The 21,190-nt window shown below is 52.2% G+C and overlaps 1 protein-coding gene and 1 long non-coding RNA gene across 5 annotated transcripts in view; one reads left to right on the forward strand and one right to left on the reverse strand.

Annotated features, from left to right (window-relative positions):
* On the forward strand, nt 1-14,083 carry Esyt1 (extended synaptotagmin 1). Its single transcript, XM_059245145.1, has 31 exons — nt 1-595; nt 2,633-2,674; nt 3,108-3,242; nt 3,338-3,411; nt 3,536-3,608; nt 3,728-3,817; nt 3,966-4,021; nt 4,523-4,646; nt 4,729-4,905; nt 5,006-5,088; nt 5,547-5,595; nt 5,716-5,802; nt 5,889-5,981; nt 6,179-6,250; nt 6,328-6,414; nt 7,484-7,633; nt 7,861-8,007; nt 8,095-8,271; nt 8,397-8,479; nt 8,566-8,614; nt 8,698-8,787; nt 8,866-8,961; nt 9,167-9,238; nt 9,345-9,431; nt 12,541-12,681; nt 12,785-12,927; nt 13,015-13,113; nt 13,196-13,327; nt 13,399-13,504; nt 13,677-13,726; nt 14,003-14,083. Exons 1-31 carry the CDS (start codon nt 233-235, stop codon nt 14,040-14,042), a joined length of 3,267 nt encoding a protein of 1,088 aa, XP_059101128.1. The 5' UTR covers nt 1-232; the 3' UTR covers nt 14,043-14,083.
* The window catches only part of LOC131894837 (uncharacterized), an 18,552-nt gene continuing 9,741 nt past the window's right edge, over nt 12,380-21,190 (reverse strand). For 3 of the 4 annotated variants that reach the window (XR_009375038.1, XR_009375037.1, XR_009375035.1), the window contains 2 exons: nt 15,113-15,243; nt 14,082-14,710 (listed from right to left, as the gene is read on the reverse strand). This is a non-coding gene — a long non-coding RNA (uncharacterized LOC131894837). Of the gene's footprint in view, nt 13,496-14,081; nt 14,711-15,112; nt 15,244-21,190 lie in introns of those variants that run through there. The other variant, XR_009375036.1, reaches the window with a different exon arrangement.

Below are 21,190 nucleotides of genomic sequence, written 5' to 3' on the forward strand. Positions count from 1 at the left end.
GGTTTCTTTCCTCCTCCTTTTCCCGCCACCCAGCCCTCCCATCTTGACCCACTGGTCCAATCACCGAGGTCCTGCCACCAAGCCCTCCAGCTTCCCCGGTCTGCGCGGCGCGAACCAACCCCAACGGCAGGGGCGTGGCGAGGCTGGAGGTCCCCGGGAGCACTATATATCCCGGGGGGAGGAGCTGGACCAGACACGGAGCTGCAGGCAGAGTACTCCCAGAGGCTGCCCCATGGAGCGCTCCCCTGAAGAAGAGGACGCGGGCCCCGGGCCCGCGGGGCAGCCCCCGGCCGCCGACCCCGCGAGGGACCCGGGCTCCGGGGTCCCACCTGCTGGCCCGGGCGCAGCGAGCGAGGCCCTGGCCGTGCTGACTTCCTTCGGGCGGCGCTTGTTGGTGCTGGTGCCCGTGTACCTGGCGGGGGCAGCGGGTCTTAGCGTGGGTTTCGTGCTCTTTGGCCTCGCGCTCTACCTGGGCTGGCGCCGGGTCCGCGATGGGAAGGCACGGAGCCTGCGGGCAGCGAGGCAGCTGCTGGATGACGAGGAGCGGATCACGGCGAAGACGCTGTACATGAGCGACCGGGAATTACCTGCCTGGGTGAGTTGCCACTTCACTGCCCTTGGTGCGGTCGGTACAGCTCTGCCTAGTGCTTCAGCTCGGGCTCTCCCTGCCCGTGGAGTCAGCTCCCGGACCCGGGACCGCGGGCCCCCAGACTCTGCCCCGTCCGTCCCGTTAGCGCTGGCTTGCCGGGACGCGCCACTCCTGGACCGCCCGCCCGCCCACACTCTCCGCCCACCCTTGCCGCAGAGCGGATGCTTCCACGGAATCGGGACTTCTCCCTCAGCCTGCTCCGGCTCCGGCGGTCCATCTGAGCGGCCGCTCCCAGCCCCAGCCCCGGCTCCCTCCCGGGCGAGCGTGGGGAACGCTCCCCGTCCCCGGCTCCTGGGGCCACTCGCGCCTTTGCCACGCTGCCTCTGGGGATCCCTCCGCCCCACCCCTGTGGCCGCCCGGAGGTTCCCTCGCCTTTGCTAGCTCTTTCAAGGCTTTTTATCGACTTCAGGGCACGAGGGCTTCCCCGTTTCCTGCCGTGTTCCGAGGTGCCCGCTGGGACCCACCCAGCCCCGCCAGCATTGTTCAGCACTTGGAAGTGACCCACCGCAGTCGCCTTCTAGTCTCGGGGCAGCCGGGCTGCAGGGCAGCCAAGGCAGCAGCTGGGCCAAGGGAGGGGGTGCCGGGAAGAGGGTAGTGAGGCTGCTTTAGTTCCCGCTGCGCGCTCTATTCGCACCCTGGGCGGCCCCACCCTTTTCCGGACTGTGGGCAGCCTTCGCCCGCCTGCTCAGCTGACCCAGGCCCTCTTTTCCGCACCCCGTCTCCTGGGCTGAAACAGATGCCTCTCTCTGGCCTTGCTAAAGCTGAGCTCCTTCCTCCCTGGTACCCTCCCTACCCTTCCCAGTAGAGGTGCCAGTTAGGTAGAGAGTGGCAGACAGAGTCACACTTACCGTGCCCTGGAGAGAAAAAGGAAGAGATGGTTCTGTCTACCCCATGCAGCAACTGTTACCCCTACTCCTTCTCAGGGGAATTAATCCTCTCCCACCCCCCACCCCCACCCATGCAGAGCACAGGTGTCCTTTCCCGTAAAAGGAGTCACCCAGGGAGAGAGAGACAGAGAGAGAGAGAGAGAGACAGAGAGAGACAGAGAGAGACAGAGAGAGAGAGAGAGAGAGAGACCGACCTCTGCGGAGGCCTGCGCGGGCTCTAGCGCACCAGGCCTAAGTAGCTCTTCCAGCCCCTCCCTAAGTTATCAAAGGGTCGGTTTCTTATTCACCTTCCTATACAAGAGCCCACGCCCACTCCCAGGGGAGCAAGGGAGGCTGGACAAAGGAACCAGGACTTCTTCGTCCCAGGATTCCCTAGAGCTCCGATTTGACAGGATCTCCTCCTGAAAGAATGTGCCCTTCGCTTAAGACTCCTCCCCCTCCCCCTCCTCTGCCCCAGAAGCTGCCATTTCGCATCTCTTCGCTATCTGAAGCATCTATGTATGCAGTCCTGCATCCTACCAGCTCCCCCTTGTTAAAGAAGCCTGTGTGCCCAAATTCTAAGGGCAGAAGTCTCCTGCCCCCAGGGTTGTATGCATAAATCTGTATTAAAACCTTTATCTTACTGGGTGTGGTGGCATATGTAATCCCATCGCTTGGGAGGCAGAAGCAGGTGGATCTCTGTGAGCTGGAGGCCATCCTGGTCTATGTAGTGAGTTCCAGGACAGCCAGGGCTTCATCATGAGCCTCTGTCTACAAACAAAACAACTTTGTGCTGTCTTTTTTTTAAATGATACATAGCCTCATATAGCCCAGGCTAGGTTTGAACTCCAATCCTCCTGCCTCTACCTTCCAAGTGTTGGGAATATAGGTTTGTGTCCCTACGCCCAGCCAAAACCTCTTCTTAACAAACTCAAATTTTGCTTCAAGAGGAAGGAAGAGGAAAAGCGGGAGGGAAGAAACCCCAGCCCACCCAGCCCCTGGGCGTGAGGAGTCCCTGCCAGAGGGACATGCTCCATGTCCTCCGGGTGCACCCCACTGGCCGCTTAGGAAGCATGTAGAGCATGCTTATCCCTGACTCTGCTGTCCTCACTTCCAGGTCAGCTTCCCAGATGTGGAAAAGGCTGAATGGCTGAACAAGGTGAGGACTGTCCTGGTTTTGATTTTCCCCGAGTCGAGGCCTTCCCACACTTCAGAGCCTAGTCCCCAAAGATGCCCATGGGGATGACTGCCCCAAAGGTGGCCTCAGAGTCCTGATCTCGCAGCTCAGCATCACTCTTCAGAAAACAGCGATGTGCTGTCATGCCCAGGTAGAACTTGCCTTTAGACCAGTGGTTCTCAACCTTCCTAATGCTGCGACCCTTTAGTACAGCTCCTCATGCTGTGGTGACCCCCAACCATAAAATTATTTTCCTTGCTACTTCATAACTGTAATTTTGCTACTGTTATGAATCGTAACGTACACATCTGTGTTTTCTGATGGTCTTAGAAGCCCCTGGGGTCGTGACCCACAGGTTGAGAACCACTGTTTTGGCAGGAAAGCAGCCTCTCCTGATTGTCCCCTTCCCTCCCAGATTGTGGCCCAGGTGTGGCCCTTCCTAGGCCAGTACATGGAGAAGCTCCTGGCCGAAACGGTGGCGCCAGCTGTCCGGGGCGCCAACCCCCATCTGCAGACATTCACGTTTACGCGAGTGGAGCTGGGTGAAAAGGTTCGCATGGGAGGAAATAGATAAGGGTTGGGAGGCACCCCAAGGGCTGAGATGTTCCTCTTTCCTCCTGCCTCTGAGATCTCCTCTCTCTTTAGCCAGTACGCATCATCGGAGTCAAGGTTCACCCTAGTCAGAGAAAAGATCAGATTCTCTTGGACTTGAACGTCAGGTAACTGGCCCCCTCCTCACTCCCTGTGGGTGGGTCCGGGTCCACGCGTCCTGGCCGCTTCACGCGCCCCGCTCTCCCCTGAAGCCTAGCTCTGACCTTTGCTCTCTTCCTCGCTGTCTACCAGCTATGTAGGTGATGTGCAGATCGACGTGGAGGTGAAGAAGTATTTCTGCAAAGCAGGACTCAAGGGCATGCAGGTGGGCGGATGTCAGGGGCCTCACGGCAGAGTCTGCCCTGAGTTTCATGGGCTCTGGGAAGTGGGGGAGGACACAGGGCCTCTTCCGGGGAAGACTTTGGTCTCCTTGCTCTTCTCTAGCTACACGGAGTCTTGCGGGTGATTCTGGAGCCACTCACCGGGGACCTTCCTATCGTGGGGGCTGTGTCGATGTTCTTTATCAAACGCCCGGTAAGAGAGAACACTGGTGGGGGATGGGAGGCAGGCTGGTGGGGGTCCGGAGAGGCGGAGGTACAGGAGGTAGCTGTGGGGATTGAGGAGACTGAGTGTGACTGTATGCCCTAGGATCCGTCCCGACTCTTCTGTCCTTTTCTTCCAGACGCTGGACATCAACTGGACAGGGATGACCAATCTGCTGGACATCCCAGGACTTAGGTATTCGGCACCTTTATCCCAGCCCGGGGCTGGGGGTTCAGGGATGCAAAGCAGTGAAACCGAAACCTGTGCCTGCAAGACCTCACTGCAGTTGGGGAGGTTGGACGTAAACTCCAGGGAAGTTTCAGAAAGGGGAAAAAAGAGCAAACAAGGCTGGTGAGATGGCTCAGTGAGATGGGCAAAGGCGTTTGCTGCCAAGCCTGATGGGTACCGAATGGTTGGCCTCCACACATAACCCTATGGCATGCATGAGCACATGCGCATGAAACAAATGTAATAAGAAAAAAAGCTACTTCCTAAACTAGGTGTGGCGGCATACACCTGTAATCCAGCACCTGGGGGTTGGAGTTCAGTGCCAGCATGGGCTACATAATAAATCCTGACCCAGCCAGGGATATACAGTGAGACTTAAAGGATTGTAATCTCTCTCTGCAGGAGGAAACACAGCTGAGGGGTGTGGGGGGCCTAGAACATGAGCACTTTTTTCTATTTCCCTTTCAGCTCGCTCTCTGACACCATGATCATGGACTCCATCGCTGCTTTCCTTGTGTTACCCAACCGACTGTTGGTGCCCCTGGTACCCGACCTTCAGGATGTGGCCCAGCTGCGTTCCCCACTACCCAGGGTATGGTATCTGAGTAGCTGATCTCTCTCAAGGGCCCTGTGCCTAGGTTCTTAGTTGCTCACCAGTTGGCTCCTAACCCCAGGGCATTATTCGGATTCACCTCCTGGCCGCCCGAGGGCTGAGTTCCAAGGACAAGTACGTGAAAGGCCTGATTGAGGGCAAATCAGACCCCTATGCACTAGTCCGTGTGGGCACCCAGACATTCTGCAGCCGCGTTATAGATGAGGACCTCAACCCTCACTGGGGAGAGACTTACGAGGTAGGAAGCTGAGGAGCAGCGGGGATGAGTGGCGGCAGCTGCTGATTGGACGGCCCTCACAGCTGCAGCCCGTGAGACCTTAGTCCACTGTGCTCTCCAGGTGATAGTGCACGAGGTCCCAGGACAGGAGATCGAGGTGGAGGTGTTTGACAAAGATCCCGATAAAGATGATTTTCTGGGAAGGTGAGGCTGCCAATTTTAGATTCTAAAGTCCCAGTACTCCGAAGATTCTGGAGATGGTAGAGCATGGGAGTGCACACACACACACACACACACACACACACACACACACACACACTCCCCACCACCACCACCCCCCTTTCTCTCACACAGTAAGATCCTCTTGGGGCCAGAGAGATGGCTCAGCCGTTAAGCATATGTACTGTTCTTGCAGAGGACCCAAGTTCAGTTCCTAGCACCCATGGGAGGCTGACAACCTCCTATAATCCAGTCCCCTGGCCTCCCAGGCACCTTCACTTACACGTGTACACCCCCACACAGAATTTTTAAACGTAAATAAAAAAGGATTCTCTGGTTATTCCTGGATGGTGAGTGGGAGGAGACGGAGTCGCTACTACTTATCATTCCCCTTTTCTCCTCACTGCCCTGTCTCCTCCCCTCCCACCCCCACCCCTTTCCAGAATGAAACTGGATGTGGGGAAGGTATTACAGGCTGGAGTCCTGGATGATGTAAGTTGGGAGAAGAGGGATGTGGGAGTGACCTATGGGCAACTGATGGCTGCTGCCTTGGTGGAGGATGGCTGGGTAGGTGTCTGATCCCTCCGTCTCACTCTCTTCAACTCCCTGCAGTGGTACCCTCTACAGGGTGGGCAAGGCCAAGTTCATTTGAGGCTAGAATGGCTAGCCCTTTTGAGAGACGCAGAAAAACTGGACCAGGTAAGCTGCCTAGGAAGCAGGAGGCAGGCAGGGGTGACGTGTGGGGGTCAGGAGGACGAGGTCTGACCACTGGTCCCTCCTCCCAGGTTCTGCAGTGGAACCGGGGCATCACTTCCCGACCCGACCCCCCATCAGCTGCTATCCTGGTTGTCTACCTGGATCGGGCCCAGGACCTTCCTGTGAGTTTGGCTTTTAGAGCGACGACCAGAGCCTTGGGGAAAGAAAGGGTGCCCACTCCTCCTCGGCTGAGGACGCAGATGCCCCCGCCTGCGAAGGGGTAGCACGGAGGCTCTAAGGAGGGGTCAGGTCTGCCGACCCCACCTTCCTTCATCAAACCCGACACTCCAAGGATGACTTCTAAATTCTACCCCCACAGCTGAAGAAGGGGAACAAGGAACCCAACCCCATGGTGCAACTGTCTGTTCAGGACGTGACCCACGAGAGCAAGGTAAGGCTCAGGCTTCTCTCCAGGGTGCTCCAACTGGAATGATGCTGGTACCTGTCCTTAACTTATCATCACCTCAGGCGGCCTACGGCACCAACTGCCCGGTATGGGAAGAAGCTTTCCGGTTTTTCCTGCAAGACCCTCGAAGCCAGGAGCTTGACGTGCAGGTGAGAGCTGCCTTACCCTGTCTCCCCAGGTTTATTGGTACATTTTGTTCCTCAGATGTGTGTGTGTGTGTGTGTGTGTGTGTGTGTGTGTGTGTGTGTGTAAGATGCTGGGGATTAATTCAAGGCCTCATTTGTTCTTGACATTAGATTAGGGTTTTTGTTTTGAGACAGGGTCTCTCAACCAAGCTCTGCTTGTCACAGAGACCCACCTGCTTCTTCCTCCCAAGTGCTGGGATTAAAGGCGTGAGCCACCACGTCCAGTTTTGTTTATTGATAGGGTCTCACTGTGTAGACCAGGCTGGCCTCAAACCTGGAAATCCACCTGCCTCTCTGCCTTAGTGTCTAAAGGCGTGTGCTACCACACCAGGCCTAGAATTGATTTTTATAATTGGTAACTCTGTACTTGAAATGAGTAATTTTTATGGTGTGCAGATTTTGTGTCCCAGTAAAATGAACATTCTAAGGGTCATAGAAAAGTCATGAAAGCCAGTGTCATAGGTTCCTTGTTTACTGGTCAGTTTCATAGAGGAAACACAGAGGTGCTGACTGTACAGCCTTTGAGGATGGTCAGAGGAGACATGGGGGCTAGAGCAGGTCGGATTTGGAGACGGGGGGGGGGGGGGGGGGACACGGACTAGCAAAGCCCTGGCTCAGTGGGTGAATACAGCCTGGTGACTGGAGCTCAATCCCCAGAATCTACATAAAGGTAGGAAGAGAACCAAGTCCACAAAACTGCCCTCTGACCTGTACATGTGTGCATGGGACACATTCCATGTAAGTCATGCATTCACACACAAGGAACAGTTTTTTTCCAAACATTTGTAGAGTTTGTGAAGGAACTAAGACTTCAACTGAGTCTGAAGGAGAGACAAGTAGGGTTGAACTAGGCAGGAGGGAGGGAACGAGAAGTTCCTCAGGGGACGGAACAAGGAAAGGTAGGAGGACAGTGTTGAAAAAGACGATGAACAGACGCCCGGAGTGAAAAGGTTTGTAACTGTCTGGAGGGAAAGGGTGGAGTCCTGTTACAGCTTCCTCAGTACACCTTCGCCTCACCCCTCCTGTGTGCTAGGTGAAGGATGACTCCAGGGCCCTGACTTTAGGGGCGCTAACTCTCCCTCTGGCTCGCCTGTTGACTGCCTCTGAACTCACCCTGGACCAGTGGTTCCAGCTCAGCAGCTCAGGCCCAAACTCCAGGCTCTACATGAAACTGGTCATGCGGGTATGGCCATGGCGGAAGCGCTGGGTGCTGGGGAGGCCTGTGGATCCCTTGGTATTCAGAGCATGGAAGGGGGGCACATTCAGATCAAAGGCCGAGCCTCACGCTGACACCTGTTCATGTCTCACGGAGCGAGACGAGCCCAGTGGAGGCAAGGGAGCCAGATCCCTAGAGCCCCTGCGCTGTCCTCCAGCCTGCTCGCTGATCTGCAATCACACCGTCTTTCACAGATCTTATACTTGGATTCATCGGAGATCTGCTTCCCCACTGCACCTGGTGCCCAGGACCTGGACAGGGACAGCCTCCAGCCGGGCAGCAGTGTGGATGCCCCACCTCGGCCCTGCCACACAACGCCTAACAGCCACTTTGGGACTGAGGTAGAGAAGGTTCTGTTTGCCCACACTACGCCAAGCCTGTGTGCCAGGGCTGGTTCTGAGGCCTTGCCCCATCTGTCCTTCCTGCAGAATGTTCTTCGGATCCATGTATTAGAGGCTCAGGACCTAATTGCAAAAGACCGTTTCTTGGGGGGATTGGTGAAGGGCAAATCAGACCCCTACGTCAAGCTGAAGGTGGCAGGGAGAAGCTTCCGGACCCATGTTGTTCGGGAAGATCTCAATCCCCGATGGAATGAGGTTTTTGAGGTCAGAACTGGGTCAGAACTCCTCTGTGTGCCCCTCAGTGCTACCAATCCTCCATGGTCAGGGGATGGGCAGTCATTTGAAGAGGAAGAGAGAAATCCCTTTATCTGCCTGTTTTCTTCCATTAGGTGATTGTCACATCGATTCCAGGCCAAGAGCTTGAGATTGAGGTCTTTGATAAGGACCTGGACAAGGATGACTTTTTGGGCAGGTAGGAGGGAGCTCAGGTGGACAGATAATGCTGGGCCCCACAGGCTGTGGTACTGACCATCAGCCCCTTGTCTTCGTTCTTTACAGGTATAAAGTGAGTCTCACCACAGTCCTCAACAGTGGCTTCCTTGATGAGGTGGGCATGAGGTGAGACCCATGCCCCCTTTTCCATCATGCCTATCCTCTCATCCTCAAGACTTTCCCTGCCTGTCTCCGCAGTGGCTGACCCTGGAGGATGTCCCATCTGGCCGCCTACACTTGCGCCTGGAGCGGCTGACCCCTAGACCTACCGCTGCTGAGTTAGAAGAGGTGAGGAGAACATCTGAGCAGGATGGAGTGGGGTGAGGTCGTCTGTCAGCCCCCTCCATAGCCCGTCTTGTGTCCCAGGTGCTGCAGGTCAACAGTCTGATCCAGACTCAGAAGAGCTCAGAGCTGGCGGCAGCCCTGCTCTCTGTCTACCTGGAACGGGCGGAAGATCTGCCGGTGAGAGCAGCTCCCAGCCCCTGTAGCTTCGTGGCCCTTGTGGCCCCTCTTCGGGTTCCCTTGGGTGTGAGTGCACCTTGTAGATTTGGGAGAGTAAGTGGTCCCACTGGAGGATGGTGCTGGGGTGAGATTATCCAAAGCTGTGAGGTGAGGGTGGGGGCTATGGCTTTAATTTGTAAACTCATAACTGATACTGTCCTTCCAGCTCCGAAAAGGCACCAAGCCTCCCAGCCCTTATGCTACCCTCACTGTGGGAGAGACTTCCCATAAAACCAAGGTAGGAGAAAATGCTTTGTAATGGGGATCCTTCACTGCCCAGAATGGGAGGGAAGAGGCCGGAAGACTGAGTACCCACCACTGATCATAGCCCTCATCTCCAACAGACTGTTTCCCAAACGTCAGCCCCTATCTGGGAGGAGAGTGCTTCCTTTCTCATCAGGAAGCCACATGCCGAGAGCCTGGAGCTCCAGGTACTGTGAATTCACTGCACAGGTACTGTAGACTCCAACCACAGACCCCACGAAAGCCCTTGATGGCAAACACCTGTAATCACTTGGGAATCTAAAGCAGGAGGATTGCCCTGAGTTCAAAGCCAGTCTGGGCTAGAAAGACCCTGTTTCAAAACAAAAGAAAAAAGGGGTGGGAGGGAGAGGAAGGAAGGACCCTTGTGTCCTTAGCCTTGGGGGTCACTCTGTTACGGGAGGACAGTAACCAGAGAATACTTACAGAAGTGTAACTGAGTGAAAAGGTGAGGGAGAGAAGGCGGGGTCCCACCAGATGAGGTGGGGCAATGAGAAAGCATCCTTGGGAGACGTCTGAACTTAAGGGAAGATAGGCTTTACCCAACCAGTCTAGAGAGAGATCAGTGACGGCTCTCAGCCTCCAGACCGGGCAGCTTACACACACCTGCACTACAGCTCCACTATAGCTCCACAGGATCCGATGCTTCTGATGGTCCCTGAAGGCACCTGTACACATTGTATGCATACTCTCTCACACACACATAGATACACACATAAAACAGGAATGCCCTGCAGGGTGAGGGGAAAAAATGGAAGAAACCCGGGCTGTATGTGGCACATGCCTTTAATCCTTGTACTCGGGAGGCAGAGGCAGGCGGATTTCTGTGAGTTCGAGGCCAGCTCTGGTCTACAGAGCGAGATCCAGGACAGGCACCAAAACTACACGGAGAAACCTTGTCTTGAAAAACCAAAAAAAAAAAAAAGGAAAAATTTATTATAGAGAAACTCATAATAGAACAGAGACTTGTCAATATCATGCTAAGGATTTGGATCTGGGATGTAGCTCTGGTAGAGTGCTAGCTTAGCATGCTAAGTCCCCAGCACTAAAGAATTTGGGCTGGAGGTGGTCGGTGCATACCTGTGACTCTGCACTTGGGAGGTGGAGGCAGGAAGATGAGGAGTGTTCACACTGCAGACATGTGGAGGTCAGAGGACAGCCTTGGATGACATCCCTTGACTTAGACAGGGTCTCTGTTGGTTTTTGTTCTATGTCCACTGAGGCTAGCTGGTCGAGCTCCCATGGTTTCTATCTCCCCATACAGACACTGCCATTAGACACTTGTGCTGGGTTGTGGGGTTTGAACTCAGGTCCTCACGTCTGCCCTGTGCTGCAAACGCTCTTGCCCACTGGGCCATTTCCTGGTTCTATTACTGCCCCCTCCCTTAAAACAAGACAAAAACAAGTTCTCATTACATAACCCTGGCTGGCCTAGAGCTCACAGCGATCCACCTGTCTCTGTCTTCCAAGTGCTGGAATTAAAGGTGTGTGCCACCATGCCTGGCTATTTTTTTGTTGGCTTTTTGAGACAAGCGTCTCACACTGTAACTGGAATTACAGGCATGCTTTTCGCTTGTTTTGAGAAAGGGAGGGAGGAACAAAGAACAGTCTAGATGTGAACTCCTGGGTTTGAGACATGAGGCACCAGGATGGAGAAGAGGGATTGTTTGAGAAGGGACATCTCTGAAGAGCCACCCAGCAGGTAGACTGTGGGGTACGGACTGCTTTCCCCCTTGTGGGGGCAAGAGCATGCAGGGAGTGTGCACAGTGAACAAGACAGGGCAGACACGATGCTGTGCACCTAACACCTCGAAGACAGGTAGGGACCTGACTCGTAGCGAGAACACCAGGAGAAAGCAGCTGCAGAACCACGATAGTTTCAAAAGACTGGGAGCGGCTGAAGGCTGCCAAGAGGTCAAATAAGACAATTTAAAAATTACGAGCTGGGCAGTGGTGGTGCACACTTTTAATCCCAGCACTCAGGAGGCAGGCGGATCTCTGAGTTCCAGGACAGCCAGGGTTACACAAAGACCCCCTGTCTGGAGAAACAAAACCAGTAGTGAGACAAATAAAAGCTCTCCTCACCTTTTATGACAGGTAGTGGATACTACACTATCTGTAAAGTTAGTGCATAAGAGGACCGGAGAGATGCCTTGGCATGTAAAAGCTTATGCATGCAAGCCTGACAACCAGAGTTTGATCTTTGGAACCTGTTCCTAAAAGTGGTCCTCTGCACTCAAGTATCAGGATATTCAAGCACTTGTACACACACTAATAAACATTTAAAAAGTCAGGAAATACAAAGATACAGGCATATACTAGTTAGAATTATAGAACAAAAAAGGAGACGTTTTGAATTTTGTGTCTGTGCACCCAGTGCCCAGGGAAGAGTGAGTGCTGGTGATCAAATTTAGTCCCTGTACAAGACAATTTTAAAAGTTACACATGAAGCGGGGTGGTGCTGGTGCATGCCTTTTAATCTCAGCACTCCGGATCTCTGAGTTCAAGACCAGCCTGGTGTACATAGCAAGTTCCAGAACACACAGTACTACCCAGAGAAATCTTGTCTTGAACGTCCCCCCACCAAAAAAAAAGGTTACATGTGAAATATAAAAAGAACATGATAGGCAGGAATCTTTTCTTTCTTGGAGACATGGAGCCCAAGCTGGCCTCAAACCCGGTAGCTTAGGGTGACCCTCAATTCCTGGCCCTCCTCTCCCCACCTCCGGAGTGCTGGGATGACAGTATGCACCCTCACACCCAGTTTTATGTGGAGCTGGGGACTGAACCCAGAGCTTCCAGCATGTTAGGCAAGCACTCTGCCGACTGAGCTACATCCCCAGGCCTTCATTATTTTTTTCCTTTTGAGACCATAGACCAGGCTGGCCTTAAACTCTGAGATCTACCTGCTTCTGCCTCCTGAGTGCTGAGATTAAAGTGTGCATCACCATGCCTGGCGACTTACTTTTAGTTTTTGCGGTTCTTTTTTCCACTCTGCCGGTACTACTAGTAAACTTGTGAGAGCTTATGAAGCAGAAGGTAGAGACTGAGAAAGGAAAAGCTAGCCATGGTGGCACACACCTGTAATCCCAGCACCAGGGAGGCTGAGGTAGGATCACAAGGATCTGAAGGCAGCCTGGATGAGGCTATTTTCGGGGGGTGGGGCTAGCAGCTGTAATGTACTCTGTTCCTCCCTAAGGGGACTCTCACCAAAACCACCCCAGTGTTTGGCTCATAAATGCCAAGCTTCAATAATTGATCAGTGCATTTGCCCCACAGGTTCGGGGTGAAGGAACCGGCACCCTGGGCTCCGTATCCCTGCCTCTCTCCGAGCTCCTCCAGGCAGACCGACTCTGCTTGGACAACTGGTTTGCGCTCAGTAACGGTCAGGGCCAGGTGCTAATAAGAGCACAGCTGGGGGTGAGTCCCCGGAGGGGGCAGGGTGGCTCAGGGCTGAACCCCAAAGGGTGGAGCAGAGGTTGTGCCCTTCTAGTGAGGAAACGCCCAGCTCTCCTGCCCCCAGATCCTGGTGTCCCAGCACTCTGGAGTGGAAGCTCACAGTCACAGCTCCTCTTCTCTCAGTGAGGAACCTGAGGCCCCAGGGGCACCCGTTCACGCCACCTCCCCAGTCTTGGAGGTCAGGCATCGCCTCCCGCATGGTGACAGGTAAGACTGCCATGAAGTGGTGTGCAGGCAAGAGTATGAAGTCTGACTCACGGGTTTCCTAGACGCCATCTCTCCGTCTTCCCACAGCCCCTCGGAGGCTCCTGTTGGGCCTCTGGGCCAGGTGAGACTGACACTATGGTACCACAGCGACGAGCAAAAGCTGGTCAGCATTGTTCACAGCTGCCGGTGAGACCCCGCCCACCTGCCCTCCTCGGTCCCCTCCATCCTCTGCCGTGGGTGCTTCAGTGCCCACACCCCTCTGTTGCAGAGCCCTTCGACAGAATGGCCGCGATCTCCCGGACCCCTATGTGTCGCTGCTGCTGCTGCCAGACAAGAATCGAGGCACCAAGAGGAAGACCTCTCAGAAGAAGAGGACCCTCAACCCCGACTTCAATGAACAGTCAGTGAGTGGGCGTTTACACGGAGAGGCGGACGGCGTCAGCTGGGCTCTGATATCGAGTGCTTTTCCAGGTTTGAGTGGGAGCTGCCGCTGGATGGGTCTCTCAGGCGAAAGCTAGATGTTTCTGTGAAGTCAAACTCCTCCTTCATGTCAAGAGAGCGTGAGCTTCTGGGGAAGGTAAGAGGCAAGAATTAAAGCTGCTGGCGCCACCGCTGCCTGTTCAGGAGGGGACAACCAGGGTGCCACCTGGGAAGTGACCCTATCCTCTCTTTGAGGTCATGTGACAATGGGACAAGCTCTTTGGAAATATCAAAGTGACATCTTGCCCCTCTGCCATCCTCTCACCCAGGTGCAGCTGGATCTGGCTGAGATCGACCTCTCCCAGGGTGCAGCCCAGTGGTGAGTGTCTGGAAGGAGCGGGTGGGAGTAGGTGGGGCTGGTTAGGTGCAGTGGAGAAATCCCAATCACAGGAAGAAAAGAGATGTCGTGAAAGCTGAGAACCATGGATTCTGGTAAGCACAGAAGCCCCAGGCCTGTCTTTCACGTATGAGAGAAGACAACTGGGCCTCACGGCTGTGGTCCCAACCTGTGGGGAGCTGGAGAACTGAGTTCCAGCCAGCCTGGACAGACAGATGTGAGTCTTCCTTCTGCCTGAGCTCTGTCCTTGTCCCCCAGGTATGACCTGATCGATGACAGAGACAAGGGCGGTTCCTAGGAGCTGGAGACACAGCCTGACGTCTGTCGTCTTGCGTCACCCCTTGCCTCCCTGTGGTGAGCCGACAGCTCGCTCCAGGGCTAAGCCTGAGCCCTTTGCCTTCTGGGCCCGTATCAGGGTCTTTGCCTGACCAAAGAGGATCATCTATAACCCCTTACTGCACGGCCTTTATCCTTTGGGCTCCTAGGGCAGGGACCTATGCTGGCTCTTTCCTGTTCTGCCTGCACCTCATTCTCTCCCCCAACTCCTCAGGGCCTCACGCACCTGTGCCTGGCCATCCACTGGCAGCACTCACAGTGGTATGAGCTCACGCCAAATACAGCTTTTGGAAAGCTCTTTTTTACATAATAATAAAACAGGAAACAGTGCTTCACAAACTTGCACATCATCCTTGCCCAGGGCCATGCTCATCTCTTAGAGCCTGAGCACCAGGAAGAATACACATGGGTGTGAAGGTAGACAGGCTTACCTCTTGGACTGCATGTAGAAAATGTACGGCTTCACCCTGCCTTACTCAATCCACTCTTGAAAATATCCATGCTATGATGGCTACATGTCTGGTTCACTTGGTGGGGAGTGGGAACACTTAGGTCCTATCCACCTCCAAGTCACTGGAGTTGGTCTTGAAGCCCCACGTGGTACACTCAGATGGACAGCAGGGCTGGTGTCTGGACCAAGCACAGAGGTTGTAAGCTCTGTCTAATCCGTTATTGGGTTCTGTACCACCTGTCAATCCACTATATATTCTATTAAACATCAAGCTCAAACCAACTGTGGCCCTTTCCCTTAAAGATTGGAACTCCAACCTATCTGTCACATCTCTCTGTGACATGTCAAAAGCCTTCATTCAATTTGAAAAGGTCTGTTTACTTAGTTGAAACCTGTGAGACTGCCATAACCAGGAGACTTCTGTGTGAGGTATCAGGGGAGATTGGAGCTCATCTCCCGACCACCACCATCCCTAAACCGCCAAGTCCCACCCCAGCACAAGGCAAGGACAGCAGCCACGTCCAAAATGGCTCTAGGGCCATCTGAGAGCTGAGAAATATTTCATAAACGGATCTACTCACCTTGCAGGAGTTTTCTCTTCAGTCATTGAAACAGGGTCTCCTGTATCCCAGGCTGCCGAGGATGACCTTGAACTTCTCCAAGTGCTGGGATCACAGGTGTGCACTGCTACAACTGGCCTGTTTTTTTGTTACTATTAAAAAATAATAAGACAGAGTCACACTGTAGCCCAGCATGGCCTCAAACTCTAAAGATATATATAGCCCAAGACCTGCTGTTTAGAAATACAACCAGAGGTTTTGTTATATATGATTTCAAAAGACACACTGTAGTAAATTTTCTCAGGTCCCACCCGGCCCTGAGGTCCTGTGTTCCTCCAGTCCTGCCTGGCCCCTCAGCCGTTTATAATTATGCAGAGGCTTAATATTAATAAGCTGTATGACCTATGGCAGGTCTCTTGCTAGCTAGCTCTTATAGTTTAACTCAGCCCATAACTATTAATCTATGTATCACCACATGTTCCCTGGCTTTACCTCCATCCCATTATATGTTACTCCTAGGATGGCGGTCTGGTGTCTCTCCCACCTTGCCTTTCTCTTTCCTGTCTCTCTCCTTGGATTTCCCACCTGCCTCTAAGCTGCCTTGCCATAGGCCAAAGCAGCTTATTTATTAACCAATGGGAACATATATTCACAGCGTACAGAAGGACATCCCCCAGCAACACTCGACCTACTTCACTTTTTTTTTTTCTCTATGTAGCCCAGGCTGGCCTCAAACTCAGAGATCCGCCTGCCTCTGCTTCTCAAGTGCTGGGATTAAAGGTGTGCACCACCACCGCCTGGCTGCTACTTCACCACTTTAATTACATTTCCAGAAAACCAGAAGACTTGGCACAACTTCTATTCTGGAAGGCTCTTACTCTTTCCCAAGCTTCAAGTCAGGCTACAAAAGACAGGAGGAGTACTAGATTACACAGCAGCCATGAGACAACACAGTACACAGTTGTCCTTAAATGTGAGGATGAAGTTTTCAGGAGGGGCTGGAGAGCTGGCTCAGTGGTTAAAAGCACTTGCTGCGGGTTTGATCCCCAGCACCCACATGGTAGCTCACAACTGTCTGTAACCTCAGTTCCAGGGGATCCAACAGGCATGCATGTGGTGTAAACACATGCATACAGGCAAAACAGCCACACACAAAGTAAATCTAAAAATAATCACTCTTTGTTTTAAAAGGGATATGAAGAATCAGCTGTCGTGAAATTAAATATACTTATTTCTCAAAACAGTTTTGTTTTTTTCTGTACCCAGGATCTTATGCATGCTAGCTCTACCGATGAGATACAGCCTTAGTTCTTTTAATTTTGAGGGGGGCAGTCTCACCAAGTTGTCCAGACTAGCCTTGATCTTGTGATCCTCCTGCCTCTGCTTCCCAAGTGGCTGAGACTACAGGTCTGTGCCACTGGACCTGGCTTGTGGTGTATGTATGCATTCATGTGTTGCAGGTATGCTTGAGTGTGTGTATGGAGGTCAGAAGTCAACTGTTGTTCCTCAACTGGCCACCTCTGCTTTTCATTTTATTTTTATTTATTTATTTATTTATTTTTTTTTTTGGTTTTTCGAGACAGGGTTTCTCTGTGTAACTTTGTGCCTTTCCTGGAACTCACTTGGTAGCCCAGGCTGGCCTCGAACTCACAGAGATCCACCTGCCTCTGCCTCCCGAGTGCTGGGATTAAAGGCGTGCGCCACCACCGCCCGGCTGCTTTTCATTTTATTACAGTGATTTAGTGTGTGTGTACATGTGCATATGTACCGCTTTATGTATGTGAAGGTCAGAGGACAACTTGGAGGAGTTAGTTTTCTCCTTCTACCTTGTGGGTCTAGGAATCAAGGTAGTCAGCCTTTACCCACTGAACCATTCTGCAGGCCTCAGCTCTTGTCTTCTGAGACAGGATCTTACTATGCACCCTTGGCAGGCCTGGCACTTGCAATGTAGACCAGGCTGCCCTTGACCTCATTGAGATTTGCCTCCTATGTGCCGGCCCAAACTCAGGTTCTTATGCTTGTATAGCCAGCTGTCTCCCCAGGAAATAGTTTTGAAACATCTTGCTACACAGCCCAGGCTTGCCTTAAACAGTCCTCCGCCTCTGCCTCCAGAGTTCTGGAATTACAAGCACACGTCAGAATGCACAGCCGTTTTCATTGTGTGTGTGTGCAGTTAGGGTGCAAACCCAGGGCTTCACACATGCCAGGCTAATGCTCTACCACTGAGCTACGGCCTTAGCCAGCCCCCAAACAATGCACTTTTGACAGTGACAGACCGGCTGCTCCCTTCTTGGAAGATGGCTTTATTGACCCAAACTATGAGTAGTTAAGTGGGTGTGGCAACTCGGTCATCTGGCCAGACTTTCCCCTTTTCCCCACACACTTCTCCAGCATTCCTGTGGGCAGTGCACTAGCCCTAAGGAGTTAACACTTTCCCAGCCCCCTCTCTGACTTGGTTTATGACCCAGTTATAGTCAACAAGATGTAAAAGGAAGTCAGCTGGGAACTGGAACTTTAACAGAAAGCAGTTAAAGTCTGGCAGGCATCATGGTGCATGCTTTTAATCCCAGTACGCAGGAGGCCAGCCTGAGAAGAGTTCCAGACAGCCAGGGCTATAGAGAGACCCTGTCTCTAAATAAATACTGCTCTTGCCCAGGACCCAGCTTCGGCTCCCATTACCTACGTGGTGGCTTACAGCAGTCTGTCTCCAGTTCCAAGGGATCCGATGCTCTCTCCTGCCCTCTTGGACACTGAGCACCAGGCATGTACATGGTACATGTACATATCTGAGGGCAAAATGCCCATACGTGAACTAGGCAGTGTTGGCACACATCTTTAATCCCAGCACTGAGAAGGCAGAGATAGATGGATCTCTAGGTTCCAGGCCAGCCTGATCTACAGATTGAGTTCTAGGACAGGCTCCAAAGCTACACAGAGAAATCCTGTCTCGAAAAAATTAAAAAAAAAAAAGTGCCCATACACAAAAATAAGTCTAAAAAATATTTAAAAACACACATGCAGCCAGGCGGTGGTGGCACATGCCTTTAATCCCAGCAAACGGGAAGCACAGGCAGGTGAATTTCTTGAGTTCCAGGCCAGCCTGGTCTGCAGAGTGAGTTCCAGGACAGCCAGGGCTACAGAGAAACCCTGTCTTGAAAAAACAAACAAACAAAAAAACCCACACATGGGCTGGAAGGATGGCTGGGCAGTTAAGAGCACTGGCTGTTCTTGCAGAGGACACGGGTTCAATTCCCAGCACCCACATGAGAGCTCACAACTGTCTGTGACTCCAGTCTCAGGGGATTTTATGCCCTCTTCTGGACTCTGGACTCCAGACACACAGTAGGTAAAGTAGTCAGTGGGTAAAAGCAGTTGCCACAGAGTCTTTTTGTTGTTGTGTTTTTCAAGGCAGATTATTAGTTAGGGTTTCTATCGCTGTGAAGAAACACCATGATCACCGCAACTCTTACTAAGGAAAACACTTAATTGGGTGGCTGACAGTTCCAGAGGTTATGCCATTATCACCATGGTGGGACACGGCAGTGTGTAGGCAGACGTGGTGGAGAAGGAGCTGAGAGCTCTACATCTTGATCCTCAGGCAGCGGCAGGAATCTATGTCCACACGGGCAGAGCTGGGGTACAGGAGACCTCAAAGCTCACCCCCGCAGTGACACACTTCCTCCAACAAGGCCACACCTAATAGTGCCTATGATCTTATAGGGGCCAGTTACATTCAAACTACCACACAGGGTTTCTCTGTAGCCCTGGTTCTTTGGAACTCACTCTGTAGACCAGGCTGGCCTCAACTCAGAGATCTGCCTGTCGAGTGCTGGGATTAAAGGTGTGTGTCATCACTGCCCGGCTTGCCACAAAGTCTTGATGACCTGAGTTTGAGCCCTAGACCCACATAAAGGTAGAAGAAGTTGTGACCTTGACACATAAGCCCACAGATACATCATCCACATACAAATAAAATTTGGGAGATGTTTTTGAAAGTCTCACTTTGTGGCCCTGGCTGGCCTGGAATTGACAAGAGATCTACCCCAGGTGGATCTCTGAGGAGCTCCAGGACAGCCAAGGCTATATAGTGAGACCTTGTCTCAAAAACTCAATTTAAAGTATCTGAGTTAACTGGAGCCCAGGGAACCCTCTCCCTTCTTTTACAGCATCTATTTCAAATCTTTACCACGTTCTAGAATCATCTCTGACTACTTCCTCCTTAGCAAGTCAAATCACCTCACCGGTTTCAGGGTGGAAATGTAAACAGTTTAATGCAAGGCAATGCTGCCATCCCTCAGGCCTCCCATGTCCTTCCCTGCTTACACTAGTTGTAATGTCATATCTACTCTTGACTTTCGCCAGGTATCCATTCATTTTACAAATATTTCAGGATTGCATATGAGCCAGGTGACCTTGTTCTGCTTGATGCTGGACAGTGATTGTGTGTATGCTCGAGTGTGTGTGTGTGTGTGTGTGTGTGTGTGTGTGTGTGTGTGTGTATGTGTGTGTGCATCTGTACGCGCATGTGCATGCGTGTGCGTGGTGGAAGAGGGCATAAAAGACCAAGGGAACAACCTGAGCAACTAAGACAGGATATCTGAAGATCTGCAAGCTACTGGGTGTGGCTGGACAGAAATTCGGCCAGTACAGGAAATACATGTTTGAAGCTGTGCTCCCTTGGTGGGCTGTGCCAGCATGCTGGGCAAGAGCTCAGTCTCTGATCTATACCCACCGCCTAATCTTTATCAAAACACATGAAAGCTGGTAAGAGCTGGTCATCACGGCTGGTGCCTGTGACCCCAGCACTCAGGAGGCTAAGGCGGAGGACTGTCATAGTCTAAGGATAGAGTGGGCCCTATAGTGAGTTCCAGGACAGCCTGGGTACAGAGTAAGGTCCTGTCTCTAAAAAACAAAGAACCAGCGACAAAAAGCTGTTTTGGGGGCAAATGCTGTAACCTCAGCACTTGGGAGGTGAAGGATCAGGAGTTCACTACCTTCCTCCAGTACATAACCAGTCCCAGGCCAGCCCCGTCTCACAACAAAAATAAAATACACACAGGTGGATTTCAAATAGGGAAGGATTTCAAATAGGGAGGGGACAGAAGTATATTCTGAGGTGGGTGGGCAAAATGGCTATCTGTTAAAGCCTCTGGCCACCAACTGCAACAACCTGAGTTTGACCCCAGAACCCACACAGTAGGAAGAACCAATTCTCACAAGTTGTCCTCTGACTTTAGTACCCGCCCACCTCCACAAAAACAAAAACCTTTTTTTTTTTTTTTATTTTTTTATTTTTTTGGCTTTTTGAGACAGGGTTTCTCTGTAGCTTTGGAGCCTGTCCTGGAACTCACTCTGTAGACCAGGCTGGCCTCGAACTCACAGAGATCCCCCTGGCTCTGTCTCCCCAGTGCTGGGACTAAAGGCGTGCGTCACCACCGTCCGGCTCCAAAAACCTTTTTTTAAAAGTACATTTTGAAGGCTGGGTTTGGTGGCACACGCCTTTAATCCTAGCACTCAGGAGGCAGAGGCAGGAAGATCTCTGAGTTTGTCTATATAGCGAATCCAGGACAGCCAGGACTATAGCGAGAGACCCTTTAAAAAAAAAAAGTACATTTTGAAATTATCACTGTTTATTAAGGCTTGGATTAACCATGTGCTTGGTAGTTTGTTCTCTGTGCTTTCCAATGGGCTAAAAAAAACCGACAAGATTTCTAGGCCCCAGCACAGACTCCGAGGAGCAATCTACAAGTTTGCTGGCATACAAAGTTCCCAGGAGATTTTAAAGAACAGCTAATTCTGTGACTTCTGCCTTAGAAAAGGAAACTGGCTTTACTTGTTAAAACCAACTTTCCTATTTATATCTTGCATCTCTCATAGATCTATAAAAAGAGCCTAAGAAGGGCTTCGTGAGCTATCGGAAGACCTCCTCATTATCATCCTTTTTATTGGGGGTTACTACTTTCTCAGGATTTTTATTGCTGTGATGAAACACCAGGACCGACATCAAGCTGGAAAGGAAAGGGTTTGTTCTGCTTATATTTCCAGGTAACACTTTATGATGGAGGAAGTCAGGGCAGGGACTCACGCAGGGCAGGAACA

This window comes from Peromyscus eremicus, chromosome 18 (assembly GCF_949786415.1).
Source record: "Peromyscus eremicus chromosome 18, PerEre_H2_v1, whole genome shotgun sequence".
NCBI classification, from domain to species: Eukaryota; Metazoa; Chordata; class Mammalia; order Rodentia; family Cricetidae; genus Peromyscus; species Peromyscus eremicus.